Genomic DNA, 19,830 nt, shown 5'->3' on the forward strand with positions numbered 1-19,830 from the left:
AGGCAGGGCATTTGGACTAATTGACTTCCAGTGTACCCTCTCTTCCAGCAGTATACTCCTACAACTTGTCATCAGAAATGCTATCTTTGGTTCCCAAACAAGTGCATTTGTCAACACTCCTCAATGCTAATAGCATGTACTTACTTTGTCATTTCTTTCTCTGCAACCTGCAAGTGCTTACGTCAGCTCTTAATAGTCCCAGCCCTTGAAATGCATGGGTTCTGCCATCTTGTACCATTTACAAAGTAAAGTCTACAAAGCCCAGCATCGCTTCTTAGGAAAGGAGAGGCCCAAATGTATTTCTGTTCTAGCAAATGTGGCAGTGTATTTCTGTTCTAGTAGCAAATACTGGCCACAGCTTAATGAAAACCAGACTTTACATACAGAGCATATGGAAAATAAACACTGGGAACACGCCACAGAAAAAGGACATTAAAACAACAACAAAACAAAACAACTGTGAGGATTGGGAAGGCTGCCACAAGTTTTATCAACATTCCCTAGTGTTATGTTCATTTGCTTGAGGTTTTTTTTTGCCCCCATCATCTTACATATTTCTGTTGTTTAGTGGCAATGTAAGAAACCCAGGCTTAAGCATGCGATATTTGCCATCCATCACTGTAGCAGGCTGGATCTGCAAGGCGACCCACGGTACCACAGAATGACAGAACTTTTGGAAAGACCTCGGAGGTCATCTAGTCCGATACCCTTATTTTACAGATGAAGGAACAGCCATGTAAAGGCTGAGTGACTTGCCCAAGGCCACACACTAAGTGAGCAACAGAGCTTCTATTAAGAATCCAGGTTCCTTACTCCTAGGCTAGTACTCCCTCCACTACGTATGCTTGCTTCTTCATAATTGCTGTTGATTTCCTCTTAGGTACTAAGCCACGTGAACACGGTACCTCCCTCACGGCTCGTAGCATTCACCTGATGGCAACTTCCAGAGGACACTGTGATGGCACTGACCAGCTGCTATCAGTTTATCCTGCAAGCTTGACTGTATTTCGTGGCAGGAAATGCTGCTTGTAATGTTGTATATTCGCACTCAGAAGTGTGCGCATGGAGGCCCTAGCTCCGTTCCCGCATTTGCAGATTTGGTGAGATATTGTTTAATATCAAACAGACATTCCCAATGCATGAGGAGTTGGGTGATACTCATTTGGTCACTAAAGGAGTGTGGGATCGGGAAAGGAGTGAAACAATTATAGCTAACCAACAGAAAAGACTGTATAGGAACCAAATCGCTTATGAAAAATTCTTTCTTAGGAAAAATATTTTCATTACTTCCAAGGTACCATTTTCTCGAGCCACATGCAAATATATGTTCAGAATTGTGTGTTAAGTTTACTCGAAATCCCAGGCCTATTAGACCGTCAATTTACAAATGCTGAGTTTCAGTCCTCTTGCTCAGAGACAGGGAGAAGCTTGCATCCCTGGCCATGCCTGTGTTTAACTGAATATTTACTGCAAGTAGCTCAGAAAAGGACCATGAGATTCGACCGGGGATGGCGGGCATTAGAAGTCCCGGAAGTATTTTTATGTTGAAGACGGCCAATGAAAAGTGGACTCTCCAGGTATAAGGTCTGCTCTTGGGGAACCTGAGTTAACATCTGAGACCACTACCTCATTATAAAACTTGTCACCTACAATTTCTTCGGTGAGTTAGAGAAAAATTCCTCTTTTCCAGTAGACGGTCTCCCTTCTGCTCTTTAAAAATGACAGCAGTTGCTGCATACGACCTAGAAGTCAGGCAGTACAGAAAGCACGCAGGGGCCGTCTCCAGCCAAAGCTAACAGGAGCTGAAGACCAACAGGCAAAGGCAGCTCTAAATATTTGTCTTCATGTTTTCACAGTCAGCTTTTAATTGCGAGTCATAACTTCTATTGAAATCAAAGGGACTTGCCCACTGGTCACTAACAGGAGACTCCTACCTGAATGATACAACATCAGGTCAGACAAGGACACGGTGAGAGCCGGGGGATTGATTCATCCTTCTATTCTTCCAAAATTCAACCCGAAAATCTGCTAACATGAGCTAGAAAGGTGATACCCGAGACAGATGTTTTCAAGGGGGCGAATCAAATGTCACCCCCCCCCCCACCGCAAGTCTACAGTAACCAAAACAGAAACCTCCCTGCCATGCCCAAGAGGAGGGCGGCCACTTTGAAAGCAGAAGGATGTGTCTGGAGTTCGAATAGCGACACCTCCCTCGCTTCCGCTTAGAGATAAGAGTTCCCTAAGAAAACACGTGCCGTACCCGAGCGTGTGCCAACCTCGGCACCCAGGCAAATATGAAGCCTCTGGAATAACTAACTAGCAAATATCTGGGCCCCGCATGCTCTGGGCTCTGGCCAGAAGACATCTGCTTCTGGCATCTTCCGTATGTTTCTATAGTCCCCTTTCTGCTGTTTATTTATTATAAAGCAATATGATAACAATACCAAAGAAGATTTTAAAAGGAAAAAAACTGTTTTGCATAATCCCACCACCCTAACACAACTGATTTCAATGACCTGTGTTCCCAGTCTTCGTCCGTTATGCAAACTTAGTTTTACAAAGTTGTAATCCCTGTTTATGTTATTTAAAAGTGATCTGATAGATTCTCTCTGAGAACTGGCAGCCTCGTTAGAAATAAACAACCCACTGCGCAAATGAATATAGTTATTTACACGATCTTTGAGCTGAGAAATATCCTTTATAGACAAACATCTCAAACTATCAAAACAGTTATACAGACGACAGGAAGCAATTTCATATTTCTTTTTCTTTTAGCAATGGAATGTGCTTCACAGGGGAGGGATAGATGTGGGGGATCAGGTGGTTAAACTCAACATTGGGGGTGCAATTCACAAGCCTGAAGAAATCTGAGTAACACAATTAAAGAATAAATACTTGAGTTAAATCTTCTTACATGACTTGGCCATCCAGTAGCCAAAACGGAACATGGACACACAAATATTTACAATGACACATAGACGAGATCAGCAAGAATGAAGTCATTACCCAACATGGTGACTGATTTGGGGGGGATCGTGTCATCCAAAAAATCCTCATGGGATTATGACAACGCACCGGATCCTTGCTACAACATTAATGTTCTTTTCTTTCTTAAATAAATAATCTCTACTGTGCTTCTCACCCTTCCCTGACTTTCCCACTGCCCTATCCCTATCTCAGGACATTTTGGAATCAATATTCCACAAAGTGCCCTCGTTATCTCCGGGCACGCTAGCAACTTTAAAGATCTGGATAAACTCATCTGTGTCAAGATGAGCTTTAAAAAAAAAAATCCAGAGAAACGGACTAAACGATTAACCACCTGGAGTCCAAGTTGTTCAAGTGTACCCAATGTGAATCCTTCAGCATCATTTTGGCAGGAGAAACAGCTTCTCGCTAATACTTATTAGAAATATACATAACTCTCCAACATGGGGGAGGGGCTTTAGAAGCTGTTCTCGTTTAAAAATTTACATAGATATAAATTTGTAAGAGTAAAGCCTACTGCACTATATTACCATAGAATCTTAGTACAATGGGGGTGTGGTGAAGAAGTATGCGGCTCCTCGTTGTTAATATGCAGAACCGAAAGCATCAAAGAGCTACCATTTCTCTGCCTACAGTGATTGGATCACTATTCCAGGTCTGTCCCCGCCAAAAAGGCCTTTATGACATAGAAGGGACTCTGATCAGCAACTAGGGCTTCCCCACCAGCTTCGTGGTTCTCTCCACCAGCAGGGCAGAGTTAGTGTACTAAATTCTATTCACACCCCAGGTATTATTTCATCGAATTCCCTGGTACTATGAATGAAACATTAAAAAAATATTTAACTTTAAATGAAATAAAAATTAAGGGCTCTCTCTCTCTCTTTCTCTCTCTCGCTCTCATTAGAACAGTGTGGCTTTAAAAATTTCAGGCCCAACCACGTTTTGCAAAGTGGAACACAACATGCTTCAAATGAATATTAACCATTCGATTTTCTTTTGCGCATCTGTTGTTTTCTCTCACTGTGGATGTTTTCTAGGGGGGCCAAGCCCCTCCCAACTTTGAGAGTCAAAGGAAACAATACGAAAATAGGAAATCCACCATTGGTGCCATTTCCTAAACATAAACACGTGCACTATATGGTGAGCAGAAACTCTCTAAAGAAAGTGCTTGTATTTTGAGGAATGGATGGATGGTGAGATGGACAGATGGACCTTAGCAGAGAAGAAGAGAGGCCCGGGCCATTGATCTCTTTCTCCCTCTTGCTGAATGTAGATCGGTTCTTATTCAGCTTCTCGGTAAGTTACAAACCAAAAAGCCTTCTATCGCACAAACTGTTAGCTTCTCAAGGGCTTAGAGAAGCCACTTTGCAGAATTTTTGAGACTGACAATACATTTGAAAGAGAAACATATCCTTTTCTATGTAGCCACCCTTCAGATATTTTTCTGCTCTCAGAAGATTCAGGAAGTGCCAACTGTTGAATTTTTAATAAGTAGATACATGGTTGGACTGCTACTTCTTGGGATGTATGATTGCAAACCCTAATTATTTTCTACCGGATAATTTCCAGATCTGTCTGTACATGTTTTTGAAATTCGAAAGCTCAAAGGACGACATCTGATCATGGTATACCCTGAAACAGGAACTGGTGAGATGGGGGAAATGGGAATAAGTACTTGGAGTCAAATGTTGACGGGGATGTAGTTTTCACGGACCTCTCGTTCCTGACAGGGCCGAATACTTACACTAGCTCTGTTCTCCAGGGCTTTTGAGACATTTTTAAAATGTGATAATGTGTCACATGATTCTGATCATAAGCAAATATTGGCTGATGGGTCTGCCTCCTGCTAATGTGCCTATTTGATGATGCCTGTGTTCCACAAGTATGTGAGACGATTAAATTTGGTCTCTTGATTTTTGTTTCCTTCTGTCCAACAAAGATCTCAGTATTGCACACTCCTCTTGCTTTCCTTTCGGCTCTCAGAGAAAAGTCCCGTCTTTGTTTAAGAATGGTTTCTCCTATCGGGGGTTTCCTAGGTTGAGGACCTGGACTCCCCCAGTAGGAGGGCCACAAGTTTCAGTGTGTCCATCGTCAGGCATCATGAAGATGAACGAGTTGGTTTATAGAAATGATACATCAACTACCTCTTAAGCATCGTCCTCAAATGTGACAGGTTCTCACCATTTGAGCTTTATTTAGCTAGACAGTTTTTAAAAGCCCTCCCTGAACACACATATTCCTCTCTGCTTTCGGAAAAATGCCTTAAAAGAAACTTTTTCCAATACAAATGCAGAAAAACAGGTACACAAACCAAGCCACCACTATAGAAGAATAAACAATTGCAACTCTATTAGGGCATGGACTTCCACATGTTCACACAGTACTTGCTCTGGGGTATTTTTTTTGTTTTGTTTTGTTTTTGTTTTTTGTGGTTTTTTTTTTTGTTTTTGCTTTTTGTTTTTTGCTTTCTTTTTTAAAAAAAAAGTTTTGACATCTTTTTTTTTTTCTGGACATCTAATGACAATGCAAGTGAAAAACATCACATTGGGTAAGGAGTTTTGAAGGAAGTTCGAATGCAAGAGGGACTACTCTCTAACTTAAAAACGAACACGACACTATGAAGAGGGAGTGTGCATCTTTGAGAAACCCTTTTTTCTTCAAAGTGAATGCACAAAATGAGGGGATTCACTACTGGCTCTTTCGCTTCACGGTAAAAGTGACCACTTGATAGCCACTTCGACATTGCTGCCCTGGTCGGGCTGCGATCAGGCTTACAAATAAATTACATAATCTGAGGGAGTAGGAAAAAGGCTTATAAGAAGTTTCTATTCATTCGAAAGTTAAAGACCCCCCCCCACCCCATTTGACTGTCTTTTCTTCCATCTTTTCCTGCAGCAGAGTTTCAGTTCAGTCTTACTCAGGAGGGAGATGGTGTGGGGTAAGGCTCGCAGTCCTAGCGGCTGCTGTTCTTAATTGCTTCTTTTGCAGCGATAATCAGAGGAGTCAGGCTGGAGAGAGGCTTGGCTAATTTTAAAAATGGATGCTACAAAAGGAAAAGGAAAAAAAAAGAGGAATTACTGGAATCCTTTCCTCCAACAAGTATATTACCTTACATTCTCAAGCAGCCCCCTTTTTCACTCAAATAAATGTACCTCGAGCATCCAATTAAACATGATTTTATTAAAAATAGTGCCAGCTTTTGGCCTTCAGGTGTCATTCAGTGTCACGAAATCCTCTGGCAGCTGACTGGCAGAGCCAGAAAGTCGGAGTAGGGATCTTGTACGAACCTCACTATGTTTGCAACAGTCTCGTTGGCTGATTTTCTCAAACTGATACATTTAGCTGCAGCAGCTCTCATGCTCAAAAAAGTGTCTTTGGCGGCCCTTGATTCTGAAGCCAATGGCTTCTCAACGGCTAAACGCCAGGGCTGTGCCTCCACGATTTCTCTTTTGGCCCCTCTGCAGTATGTAATACAAATGAATATCCCTTCCTTTTTTGAAATGTTTTCCTCATTGTGGGCCTGTGATATTCTACAGTCTTGGTTCTCTTTCCTGTGCGCGCTCACGGACTCCTGCCCTTCCATCTTCTTCCCTGCTTTCCCTTCCTCCTCCCACCTCCCAGAACTCAGTCATCCTGTTCTTTTTCTAACTTAATTCCTCTGAGAGCTCACTTTCTTTCATGGTTTGACCTCTCATCAGCTTTATGGGGATGACTCCCGCATCAATATGGTGTGACCGGATCCCTTTCCTGAAGTCTGGTCCTATTTCTCCAATTGCCTGCTGGGTATTTCCTTCCAAGTGTTCTCTTGTGCCCTTGAATTCAACATTTAAAGAGGTATGTTAGTCTCCCAAACAGGGTACTCTTGTCTGATGTAAGCTACAGAGGCTTTGGAACCTGCGCCCCTACGTTCAAGTCTCTCCTCTGCTCAATACGATAGTTAGATGAGGTAAGTGACAGTTCCTTGTAAGCTACACAGCGGCCAAGAAATGTTAGCCTGGTATTATCCTCCACCATTTCTGCTTTTACAGCATTTTGCCATTGGTTTGATATTCTGACGTCACTTCTGTCTTCTTCTCCCTTACGTTCTACATGTAATCACCTACCCAGTCCTTTCTTCTCAATGCTTTCCACCGTTATCTCTTGCCTTCCCTAGGTCAGGCCTAATCAACTGAACCCTCGACTATACCCATAAGTCTTCCTTGATCTTCCTGCCGCCATTTTGTTCTGTTGCTAATTCTTATTGTATTGCACTAGATTCACCTTCCTAAACAAAGCTGTTGCCAGGTGTCCCTCAGACATGTACAGGGTTTCCCCACTGGCTACAGTCCCCCAGTTCCATAGCCTGGTGTTCAAGGCCCTCTGTGGCCCTATCTCTTACAGCCTCCTGACTGGACCTCTTTACTTCAGCTGTCTGCTTTATTTTCTGTTCCCTTCAACCTTGCCTCCATGCCTTGGGTCACACTATAACCCTTCCATCTGAAATCCCTTCCCCTGTTTACCTCAACCAGTTAAAACTGCTCTTTCAAGACTCAGCAGAACTCTTTCCCATTTTCAGACACTTTTTGATCACTATCACCTGTAGAAGTATTTCTCTAATCAACCATGCGTGTACTGTTTGAATAGCCACTGGGTTTGAATGAGTCTTTAAAAAGCCTTGTGTTGGTTTTTTCATATACCCAAGGACATTGTGAACTTCTGGAGAGTAGGAATCATGCCTCTAAGGTCTGTATCACCCACTGCAGGGAGCCTTGCACATAGAAGTGGCTCAGTCGATGGACAGGGACTTGACTTAGGCCATACAGAAAGGCACACAAATACCCAAGACCTGTGTCTTTTCTCAAGCCTTCTAGGGGGGTGAATGTCATGCATCCCTCTGTTTTCTAGCCCCTGAAATGGGCAGTGATAGGCTAGAGTTGGAGAATAGCGTTCTGTGGACTTTGGGTGATACACAGGTTATTGCGAACGTGTAAAATGAAAAGAGGCAACAAACTATTCAATTTAGACTCAAAATATAGTTTTGCATTACTTAGCTGACTGATTCAGATCAAAGTATTGTCGGGGAAGGAACTGACCAGGTAAGTGACTCAATGATCTAAGTAACTGTATAGCTACATTAAGAGAACCCATCTCATCACTTCTCCTTGGAACATGTATCAGGATGTGTCTGTGGGTGGTGGGAGGGGTGAAGAGATGTGGGAGCGAGGCACTCCAAAGTTCAGGCTTTTCGTCTGTGATTTGAAGCCAGCTTAAAGAGAGGATCAATGAAGGGCCATTGCAGGTTCGAAATTCAAGCCCCTGGGACAGCCTGTAAAACGCTCTCAGCAGAAGAAAGAAGTTGTAGCCTCGTTGATTCCTGGAAATCAGTATATCCCAGATCTGATTTGGGGTGGGATGGGATATTTCTGACCTGGGTGTGGCTCTCTGTCTCTGGAGGGGGCTCAGGAGCAACAGCAATGATTTTCTTTCTTTCTTTTTGGCCTGGAACAGACTGAGTCTGGGGTTAACACACTAGATAACCAAATGTTGCACCTTGTGTTTAACTGGATTAAGTGTTCAAAGTCACAGAGAGAATATGCAATCGCTGTTTTTAGATGTTACAGCGCTTGATACATGTCCCCGAGGAACAGTCCCCAGCACTGGAGTTGTGTGTCATCCTGGGCTATGTGTTACTTTATCAATATAAGTATATATTTTTTTCTCTAAATCTGTTTGCATGTTTGTGCGGGGGAGAGTCAGACAGTCCAGGGCTCAAATCCCAGTTCTGCCGCTCGATGGCTGTGTAAGTCTCAATTTCTACATGTGTAACGCAGGATAATCCCACCTACCCTATAGAGTTGCTTTCAGATTTAGATGAGATAATGTGTGTAAAGAATTTGGCACACAGTCGGTACTCACGATCATCAGATAGACGAATCCCTGAGAGCCATGAAAAGGACAAATGGTTACAGAGGCACTCACCACTGGATGGTACTCACCCAGGCAAGCAGGTGCCTGCCATTTGGCATCACAAGCAAAGGGGCTTTGACCAGTAAAGCATTAGAGTAGCAAATGCCATGGAAATAATTGCATAGTTATGTAGAGAATTACCTCCGGCCAAGAGCACCTGCATACAACATCCAGGGGCACAAGTAAAGTTTAGAACAAAACAGCAACACCAGAGGTTCACAGTTTTCTTTCTCGTTGCAAAATAAGACTCCAGGAAGAACAAAAGGGATTTATAGATTAAATCGCCAACTTCTCAGAAGAAGGGCGACATGCCAATCAATCACGTCTTAGATGCATGCCCATACTCATGTGCCTGTGGCCTAAAGTCCAACGGGTGCAGCCCAACTCAAACTAGACATCTCTTGACACAGCTGTCTTACTGTCACGCGTTGAGATGGAAAAGCTCAATATAATCACTCTCTCTTTGTAATTGTCCTATTTTATTTTCACCTGCAAAAGCTCCTTGGCAGATCCTCGCCTGTCCACATCCATCTCAAGACAGCGATTTAAAAAGTCACGGAACACGGCCGACAGTCTCTCAGGATTCTGGAGCTCTGGGGTTCCATTAGTGGCTATCAGATATAATGCCTACCAGGAAAAAAAAAGAAAAAAACAGAAAAATCCATTCAGCACATACAAATTAGGATCCTGAGTTGGCACAGACAGTATAAACGCAGTGTCTCCAGTTTGTACTCTGGGTCTTAAAAATTCCATTTTAGAGAACGACGCTGACATATATTTCAAAGTTTCTATAACGTTTAAAAATCATTCCTCTTGGCAGCCACTGAGGTGACACTGAAGGACCCCACCCCGAAAACCTTGGAAATAATGTTAGAAGGTTGTCCTTTGAGAGTTAAGGCGGTACAAATCCATTTATAATGAACGTGTGATTAACCACCTAGGAAATTAAGCCTAGGAATTGCCTGTGCACCTGTGACTCTGAAAACTTGGGGAACACGCATACACCCAGTCACGTTGACCTGAGTACAACCTCCAGAAGGTGCAGTGACAAACGTGATTGTAATTTACTAAGTGTTTATCTTGTTTGAAGAATGTCGGTGAGCAGACCAGGGATGAAAAGAGCACATTACAGAATTAGGGAAGCACAAAGAACCAGGTGATGGTAGGGCCTGGATGAAAAGTAACCTGTGAGACCCAAGGAATCAGGTACTCGCGTCCTGTGGCAGATGTATCCCTATAGATTATAAGTAGATTTCTCATGAAGGTCTACCCCTGCTAAGAGAAAATATGAGACAAGTTGACATTAGGAGTCTTGGAACCTGACGATTATGTATCCTTCTGGAAAAACAGTTGCTCATAGATCCCTGAGATCTCTGTTCTGTAGGGCCACCCCTGAGAGACATGGACAGACTCATTGCATGCTGACAGAATCAAGGGCCCTAGCCTCCAGGACAAGAACTGGACCCAGGTCCCTGGTTAATTCACAAAGGTAAACCCATCCTTCGTAAGCTCATCACAGCCAAAAAGAGGTGGCCATTCCTCATGCCTCCTCTAAGCAAACAATTCTAGGGCATTACATATCAAGTATTGCATTAGACACTGGAGACCCAAAAATGAGTAAGAGAATGCCCTGCTTCTGAAGATCACACAACTGAGTGAGGGAGTGAGACATACGTAGCTACAGTACAGGGAGACAAGAGCCAATGGAGAGAGAGCGAGCACGCGTTTAAGTAAATACAAGGAGGAAGCAATTTACCCTAGAGCTCATAGGACGCTTCATAGAGGAGGTTGGCATCTGAACAGGGTTTTGAAGGATAAGTAGGAGTTTTCCCTACAGATATTGCCACCACGGTTATGTCTGCCTCGGTGACCAACGCCTTGACTGTTATGAAGCAATGCTCCCTCCTGAACTTGCTTGGGCTTTGTAGCCAATTATTATGCCCCCTACGCCAACCCCTTTCCCTTTTGCCCACCATGGCTCCTACTATTATTATTATAAGTATTTCTATCAAAGTTCTTTCCTGGACCAGTTTTCATCAGCTGGTAGGATCATCTCTCCTCCTGCCTAGAAACTTCCACAGGTGTACTTCAGGAAGGGTTAGGAAGGGCTGTTTCAGCCAGTGGCTGTCAACCTCTAGCATGCATCAGAATCATCTAGAAGGCTTGTTAAAACAGATTCCTATGTCACCCCTAGAGTTTCTGAGTCAGTGAATCCAAAGAGGGGCCCAAAGAATTTGCATTCAAACAAGCTCCCTGTTAATGCTGAAGCTGCTGGTTCCAGGACCACACTTTGAGAACCAGTTTAGTCCCCCTGGGTAATTAAAGCAATGGGCGAAACTAGAGGTTCTCAGACTTGCTTGCACATAGGAATCACCTGGGGAGATTTAAAAGATCCACGTGCCCCGTTCTCACCACCCACAACCAATGAAGTGAAAATCTTTGGAGGTGGAAGGCAAGTGTCGGTGATTTTTAAGCTCTCCAGGAGATTCCAATGTACAGCCAACACTGAGAACCACTAGCCCAGGACTTGGGTCCCACTTAACCCAGAATCTCTGCATTGTAAGCTCACCAGGCACGAGAGCCACAGAATCCCACAGAGTGAGATTCTCTAATGTGGTGATGGCTGAGAATTCCAATGTCATATGTCTCTATACAGTATGAGGAAACTTTCTGGTTTTTTTCCCCAGTACATTAAAAAAAAAAAAACCCACATGTAAATACAGCCCCCTCCAAACCAACACCTTCTTTGCCCCTACCCCTCACTCCTTTCTGATTTTCAGTTCCTTCGCTGACGCACAGCAAATGCATGGGGCAGCTACTGGGACTTCCATGCCAAAATACAAGTCAGTTGCACATCTAGCCCTGACTAAAAAAAAAAAAAAAAAAAAAAAAAAGCCAGTATGAAAAAGGAATGCATTTATAAACTGCTTTTAGGAAATCATCAGTCAGGCTGAAGTCAAATGGTGCACGATCACAGCAGATATATTACATTAAGTTCTAACAGGGTGTTTTCGTTCTTGGACGATTAGCGCTCGAAGCACCTGTCCTCACAAACCATCTCTGTTCCCTTATTAAAAGAAAACTGCTTACCGCGCATATTACATTTGCTGCCTCCTCCTAAAACTGTCTTATGGTCCCGCCGGCTACAATTCCGCCACGCTCGCTGTCCTTTGCTTGCCTTTTTTTTTTTTCTGCTCTGTAGCCATACCCGGTCCTAAGCACACGTGTGCGTGCACATGCACACACACACACACACACCCTCTCTTTTCTCCTTTTCCACACTCCCTGAGTCTGCCTGCATGCTTACGTGCTTTCATTTCCCTACCTTCCTTTCACCACCGTGGCTCAATACATTCTCCTCCACGGAATCTCATTCCTCCTGAGTACACATAATCCTCCTCACCTCTCTTTAGTTCACGCCTCATTACCTCAGGAAACGCATGCCCCTCTTTCCATTCCATTTAGGAATGTACAAATGACCTTCATCATAATTGTGCAGACCGAGGAGGGCTGGTGTACACGGGAGCAAGGGAGCAGAAAACTCTGGAATCTGAAGGGGAATCAGCCTAAGGAGCCAGTGCCGTGAACCTCTACAGCACTTCACAGAGAACGGATGTCCTCTTCCGAATTTCTACCAAAAAAATGACTCTGGTGTTTGCTGGGGGGGGGGGTCTCGGTCGGTAGCCTAACAAGAGGACCCCCTCCTGGTCGATTGGTGCCGATTTGCTTACACACCCTCGCCCCCCCAATCTAGGTGTCAAACGCAAGACTGCCTTGTACTCAACACCAGATCATTCCTAAGAACTCTGTAAAACATCTAACAGTAGTTCTGTTAATACTGCCGGCTCGAGTAAAACATACAAGTACTCAGGGAAAGGGTGAAAGGAGAACACACTGATATGCTCACAGTGGTTCTCTCTGAGTGGAAGGATCACTTACGGCTTCAGTTTTCAAACATACTTTTCGATTTTCCAAGTTTCCTACAACGGACACGACAGCTTTTATTATTTAAAAAAAAAACCCTCCAAAACATTATTTGAAAAATAAACGTAAGAAACTGTGCCAGCCAAACCTACACAGAACTCCTCATCTATGTCTCTTTGTCTTCTGAGGATTAAACCTGCTTTTCATCAAGTACTACTCCTTGAGGGAAACAAAAACCCAGACGATTTTTTTTCCAGCTATTGTTTTCATTTTAATTGCAACAGTATTATTTCCAACTAATTTCCATTGCAAAAAAATCCACACTTTCAGTTATATTAGGGGCTAAACTGGCCTTTGTGGAATGGCCTGGGAACTTACTCATCACGCATAATGCTGCTTCTATGGGAAAATGCACTCTGAGTTCCAAATGATTAACTTAAAAATGAACTTTTGGAACCCGTCCCGTGTGTAAGCTGGGTACTATTTTTGTAAAAAGAAAATTGCTACCCGCTGCCCTGCTAATGGGAGACAAATACAGTTGCAGCCAATACAACAGTCACGGCAAAAAGGCTTTTACTAACAAAGTCAAGTCGTACATGAGGAAAGATTGAGGAAAAGAGATCGAGGCATGAGGGATCACATTTGGGTTTTATCCGTTAGGGAAAACTCAAAGAAAATGAGCTGGCTGTTAGAAGAGCTCTTTGTTAGCTCCCCCCACCCCCGATCCATGCATGTGGTTTTCCAACTGGACTCCCCCAAAATTCCCCTCGAGGGCAGCCGAGAAGGAAGAGGAGGGACAGAGAGATACACTGTAAAGACTCTGGGAGCCTGAGCCCACACATATCTGTTTCAATCAGAGACATCTTTCTTTTTTCTCTATTTCTTTATACTTCCAAGTAAGGTTTCATTTGAACCGAGGGCTTGCTACAGTCGTCTGAAAACCAGTGGTCTACAGGACACAGTTAAGATCCCTGGGCGTGGCATGCACAGTCCTCCACGATTGGGCCCCTTGCCACCTTTGTCGTCCTCAGTGTGTGCCCTTCTTCCCCACCCCCACCTAGGTACACACATGGGCCCAAGCTCACATACCACGCAAGCCAATTTCACTCTATTAAATCTGCCTACCATGCTGGCCCCATTCCCTGAAATGCCTGGTGAACTTCTGCTTGCCTCTTAAGCTCTAGTTCACATGGCATTTCCTCTCTAAAGGCTTCTCCATCTGTCCCAGACACAGAGGGTGACCAACCACCTTGGTTTTCCGGGGACTCTTCCGGGCTTTAGTAGTGAAGCCAAGCAAACCGGGAGAGTGGGTTACCCTGCAGATCGAGTTAGCCGTTCCCTCCTTTGAGTCGCCATAGCTGTTTGTTCAGACATCCATTTTCACATTGTACTGTGAACACCTGTTGTGTGTTTCCAGGCCTGCCTTCCTGGACCGTGAAGTTAGGAATTGTGTTATGGGCATCTCTGGATTTTATGGCCGCTGGCCCCAAACGGGTGCCCAGTAAATGTTTTTGTTGCTGAATGAAATGAGAGCCAAAATGTTTGAATCAATTTCACTGAGCTGGGAATATCACAGACTTGGATACACAAAGTATTACAGCTCAGAACCTAAAGGGAACTATTAAATATATAAGATACACAGGGAAAAAAAAGAAGATAACACAGAGAATGAGCAAAGCACCTTTTCTGAGTGGCACAGGCTTGGCACGTGGTAACTTCTGACGACCCGCCCCTCGGTGTGGCAGAAGGAAAAGAGCTCCAGGAGCAGAGTATGGAAGGGGATGGCATCAAAGGGAGGGAAAACCGGAAAAAGATGGCCACAACATGGTAATCTGCTGGGGGGGCAAACCCAGAGAGAAAGAGGTGAGAATGATGGTCTCTGGAACTTGAAACCTAGTTCAGAAATGGAGTCTCCTCTGACCGATCTTGCACAGAGAAGGTGCTCTTGATTAATCTTTTGCTACATCATTAAACAATGTCTGTTTGATTCCCCCAGTGAGGCAATGCAGGCCCTGTGACCTACTGACCTTGTTTATAATGTTAGAAAGTCCACCTTGGGGCCAAAAATGGTGGCTTTCTTCATGGTGACATACACATTACCTCTAAGTTTCTGATGTTCTTGAATTATTTTTTTTTAGATTTATTTGTTTGAGAGAGAGAGAGAGAGCGCGCACACAAGAGCAGGAGGGGCAGAGGGAACGAGAATCTCCAGGAGACTCTCCGCTGAGCGTGGAGCCCAATGTGGGGCTTGAACTCACAACCCTGAGATCATGACCTGAGTTGAAACCAAGAGTCAGACGCTCAACCGACTTAGCCACCCAGGCATCCCTGATGTTCTGGAATTCTTAATAATAACTCTAAATCTCTTGGCAATCACACCCAAACATCACAGTTTTCACTGACCCCGGCGTGCAACTAAAATTTACCAAGTCCTCAGAGAAAACTACTCTACCCAGTTGAAGGAATAATTCAATTGACCTCATTGGGAATTTCCTCAGTTAAAAAAGATTAATGCAGTCATCTTAGAACTTACCACATCTCTCCAAGGAGGCTCCCAAACAATCCATATGTGCCCAATAAATTTTCATTAAGGCAGTTTTGCAACAGGGCTAACCATTTAATTACAAAGCTTCAGTTTGTGACCTAAGTTCATTATAACACTTTATGAAGTTTGGATTAAGATGCTAGAAAACAAACCAGAGGACTTAATATGGCAATGTGTTAGTAACCATGAGAGGCTCCGGCACCGATATAAAGACTCAATTTACAAAGACGATAGGGTGTGGCGCAAACATTTCTTTCTAAGTTGACTATTTGGGACCCAAAACACATTTTCCCATGGAAATTATGTTATACATGGTGAACAGGCTCCCAACCTAGCCAACAAAAATTTAACAAAACAATCTAACCGAACTGTAAGACCAAGAGGGCTATTCATCTGTGTCTCTGTATCTCTATAAACACCATGCCCATGGAAAGCATTAATAGCTAACATTTATTCAGTGATTCCTGTCAGGTGACTTAATCCACACAACAACCCCCCGAGGTAGACTCGATTATGACCCCCCAATGGACAGAGGAAGGAACTGAGGGCTGTGGGATTAATAGAATTTGTCCAGCAGCACACAACTAGCAATGAGGGAGTCAATATTTGAATCCAGGGAATGGGAGTCCAGAGTCTATGCTCTTGACAGCTACGAATGCCGTCTCACACTGTTCCCAGCCTCTGAGGAATGAATTATCCTAGCAGAGGCAGACAAGGGCTCTTCAAAAAATGAGGCACAATCAGCAACTCGCCTCTACCTCTACAGAGGAAATGGATTCTCTTGAGGTAAATCGTTCCCCACTTGTTTGGAAATGGGGAACAAGGGCAGGTCCCCAGTTAGAGGGTTTCACACTATATTCCCCGGGGTCTATATCTATGTTGAGAGTTTATAAGCAGCTGGTATTCTGGTTGGTTGAGCCTGTAATCTCCTGTTGTCCTGGTTCCTTTCTCACTTTAGAATTTCCAACTACCTTTGAGTGTTTTACGAGAGTGATTTGGCAACGAGTGACTTGACACCTTATGGCTTAGTTTACTCATGACCTGGGATTTCAGAGGTCAAAGGCCAGAGCATACTGCAGCCTCTGATGTGTTTATGGATTTCATGAAAGGCCCTGACATTTCTTTCTTTTTCTTTTTTTCTTTTCCTTCCCTTCCCTTCCCTTTCTTTCTTTCTTTCTCTTTTTTCTTTCTTTCTTTCTTTCTCTCTTTCTTTCTTTCTCTTTCTTTCTTTCTTTCTTTCTTTCTTTCTTTCTCTTTCTTTCTTTCTTTCTTTCTTTCTTTCTTTCTTTCTTTCTTTCTTTTTCTTTTCTAAGAAGAAAGTGAATGGGACCAAATGTGCAAAAAGAAGTGACTATATTATAACTCATGTTTTCTTCCATACATTGACTTATTTATCCCAACAGTCCAGTGTGATAACTGAATAAGCAACATGGCGTAATTTTGTTGCCTACTTGTCTTGCATAGTAGTTCTCATCTGTCACCAAAACATGGTGGAGTGGTGGTGGTGGGGGTGCTTGTTGTTTAATCCTTAAAAAGTCATTTAAAATGAACCTATTATGGATCTATCCCCTTACAGGTTGATGGCAAAAAGTAATTAGGTACCACTGACTGATTAGGTGTTGGCCTAGCTTTAGAGCCCTCCCTTCAAGCATCAAGGACCGGCCATGGCCAGAAAATAAGGACCAGATGACTCTGACAATGGGTGTGCTCATTCTAATCTCTCAGGATTAATAGTGCTTGTCAAGAAACATGGAGCAGGCGATGTGTGCTCAGAACAAAACCCTGGGCAGCCCAAGCAGCAACCCAAGGTTAAAAACCACAGGGGATCTGGAAGTGGGGTTGGGGGGAGGCATAGACACAGACAAGAAGTGAAACAAAATGGAGCTGGAGGTGAAGGAGAAAAGCTGCTAGAAGCAGAAGGAGCAGATGAACACAGGGCAAGGACAGGGGCCAAACGACAATGGCGAGAGAAGGTGGCTGGTGGGACACTGAGGAAGGGAAATGAAGACAAAGGCTAAAGAATTGGGGAGGCCAAGGGCACCTGATCCATGCTACTGCTCCATTTCTCTGGTCTTTCCACATAAACTTTCTCAAAATATTGCTTACGGTTTTGATATACCAACTTCTTCACCTCCCATTTTCTCTTCAACCCACATCGAATTTCTGGTTCTAAGATACCACTGAACGCTACACATTTGCTCATATCTCATTTCAGAATATGAGAGCAGGTAGCGACCAGCTCCCCGATTCTTTGGGGCTTTTCCAAATGACCGGACTAGGACCAAAATGGCCCGACTGTGGCATGATTTGTGAACCACGCATTAGATTGCTCACGTAAACGGGTTTCAACTGCTGCTTTATAAGCAGTTCGTTAGCTGAACAGCTCTGCACCCGATAACACAGGATTGATTCTTCCCTTCACACCCCAGAGTGTGGTGTAGATCATGGATCCCAGTGGCATTTCTATCACCGTGGTGATTTTTCCAGGTTTCTCCCCAAGAGTCCCATCAGAGTGGGGCAGCCCAGTCCCCTCCGCAGCAGGTTTCATTCCCATAGTGATCAAGTGTCTTCGCTTGGTAGGAAAAGGGGGCTCTTCCTTCTTTATGGGACATAGATTTAGTCAGGAGGTGATGAGAGAGACATCTCTGAGCTGCTTCCTGGAGATCACTTCCCTGAAAGCACTCCTAAAGAGAACACCCACTCAAACCATGGCTCTTCTGGCAGTCAAGGAAGGCTCGAGCCTATCTACAGCCTAAGAACACGGAGCAAGAGACCCATGAGTTTCTCCTTTTATTTAAGTAACACTCACGTGGAAGCCCAATACAGAAAACAAATTAAACAAGACTTGTTCTGGTGGAATCAAGAGCCACGTGACCTCCCCCTTGGGCCCTTTAAGCCCAAGGAGCTCCAGAGAATTCTAGGGCCTTGTGAAATCCACTGGCGACCAATAATCTCATCAACTTCCACTTGTGTGAAGGGCTGAGGAAATGGAGGCCCCACAAGAAGTAACCTATGCAAGGTCATGGAGTTCCTGACGGGCAGACCTGGGAATAGGATTCGCTCTTCGAGTCACATAATGCGTACAGCTGCTAGAGACAACAGAAAGCTCTTTGTCTCATCCTCACATTTATTGGCCACTCCTGGATGAAAAGCGATGATGAATTTGCAATTCTTCATGGAAGGAGAAGGAGAAGGGCAGGCGGAGCAAGAAGAAGAGGAGTTGGAAGAAAAGGGTGGGAGGAAGGGGGGAAGGGAGGAAGAGCAAGCAGCAGCAAAAGGATCAGCCTGGTTCTTGGGATGACGTTAGCACTTTGCCTCTCCCAGCTACAGAGGTCAGACTGGCTTTGTCAAGTTAAATCTTCTCTGCTGAGAGGCTCAGGTAAGACACCTCAGAGTATCCTTTCATCAGAATGCAAAGGGTCTTCTAAAATGATGCTGCAACCAGGTTGGAAAAGGTATAGTTCCAAATGATGACAAAAGTCAGAAATGATCTTTAGTTATGAAGAAAATCCGGATTTTCTTGGGGAAGTCAGTTTTGCTTGGCAAAACCACAGACTTAAAAGGCCATAGGATCAAGCATGCCAGTGGGCGTTTCACTAGGCAGACGTTCATCGTCACACTTCGCGATCTGTCTATTTAGAAGGGACTTTGATTTCGAGGGACCTGACTACTTTGTTCTAGGTCTGGTACCTATTAGGGCAATAGGCATGTGCATCCTTGGCTTATTCTCAAGCCATGCTTTAAGGATACTGAGGAATGATAAGATGATATTAGGATCAAGGCGTATCAGTCTTGGCCAACAGTAGGGCCCTGGTCACCACGCTTTTAATCTTTCTTTGCCTCCTCTTTGCCTGGTCAGAGTCTCAGGTTTTTGCTTGCTGTGGAATCAATTTCGTCTTTGGCTGTCTTCTGGGTCGTAACTCACCAGTTTGAGCTGCCTGCTTCTGAATTACAATCTAAATGAGACTTGCAGCTTTCCTATGGCTAGGTCCCATTTTCCTATGCTAAATTCCTGACAACCAATGATTCTTAAGAGCTGTCTATCCTTTGACAGGCAATATTTTTTTTTCTGATTAAAAAGAAACCCTGTTACTGTTCTGTAATTATTTTCGTTGCAGTAGGAGGAGTGTCAACAAACCATCAATAAACCTTGCTGTTCCATAGTGGTTTACGGAAAAAGAAGGGAATGCTCCCAGCTCTTCCTGAAATACATTCAAAACAATATTGACTGAGTGCTAGCAAAGTATGCTTGCTTCTCTGGCGCTCAGGAAGTTTATGTCTGACTTTAATTCCAAATGAGCACGCGCCATCAAACCCAGACATTCCAATCCACAACACAGGTTCCAGTGGCTGGAGGAGTTAGAAGCACTTTGGCCCTTTGTTGCTGTTTTTTAGTTGCCAGAGATTCCCTTCTGCTTAACTCCCTT

The 19,830-nt window shown here is 43.9% G+C and overlaps 1 protein-coding gene across 1 annotated transcript in view; it reads right to left on the reverse strand.

The window, feature by feature from the left end:
- Positions 1-2,497: 2,497 nt before the first annotated feature.
- Positions 2,498-19,830, reverse strand: part of PAK3 (p21 (RAC1) activated kinase 3) — a 114,237-nt gene continuing 96,904 nt past the window's right edge. The window contains exons 19-20 of the mRNA XM_040629053.1: positions 9,424-9,561; positions 2,498-6,031 (exon numbers count right to left, since the gene is read on the reverse strand). Of these exons, the coding sequence (XP_040484987.1) occupies positions 5,942-6,031; positions 9,424-9,561 (228 nt within the window). The 3' untranslated portion in view covers positions 2,498-5,941. The remainder of the gene's footprint in view (positions 6,032-9,423; positions 9,562-19,830) is intronic.

Source organism: Ursus maritimus (assembly GCF_017311325.1).
Source record: "Ursus maritimus isolate PB19 chromosome X unlocalized genomic scaffold, ASM1731132v1 scaffold_X1, whole genome shotgun sequence".
Classification (NCBI taxonomy): Eukaryota; Metazoa; Chordata; class Mammalia; order Carnivora; family Ursidae; genus Ursus; species Ursus maritimus.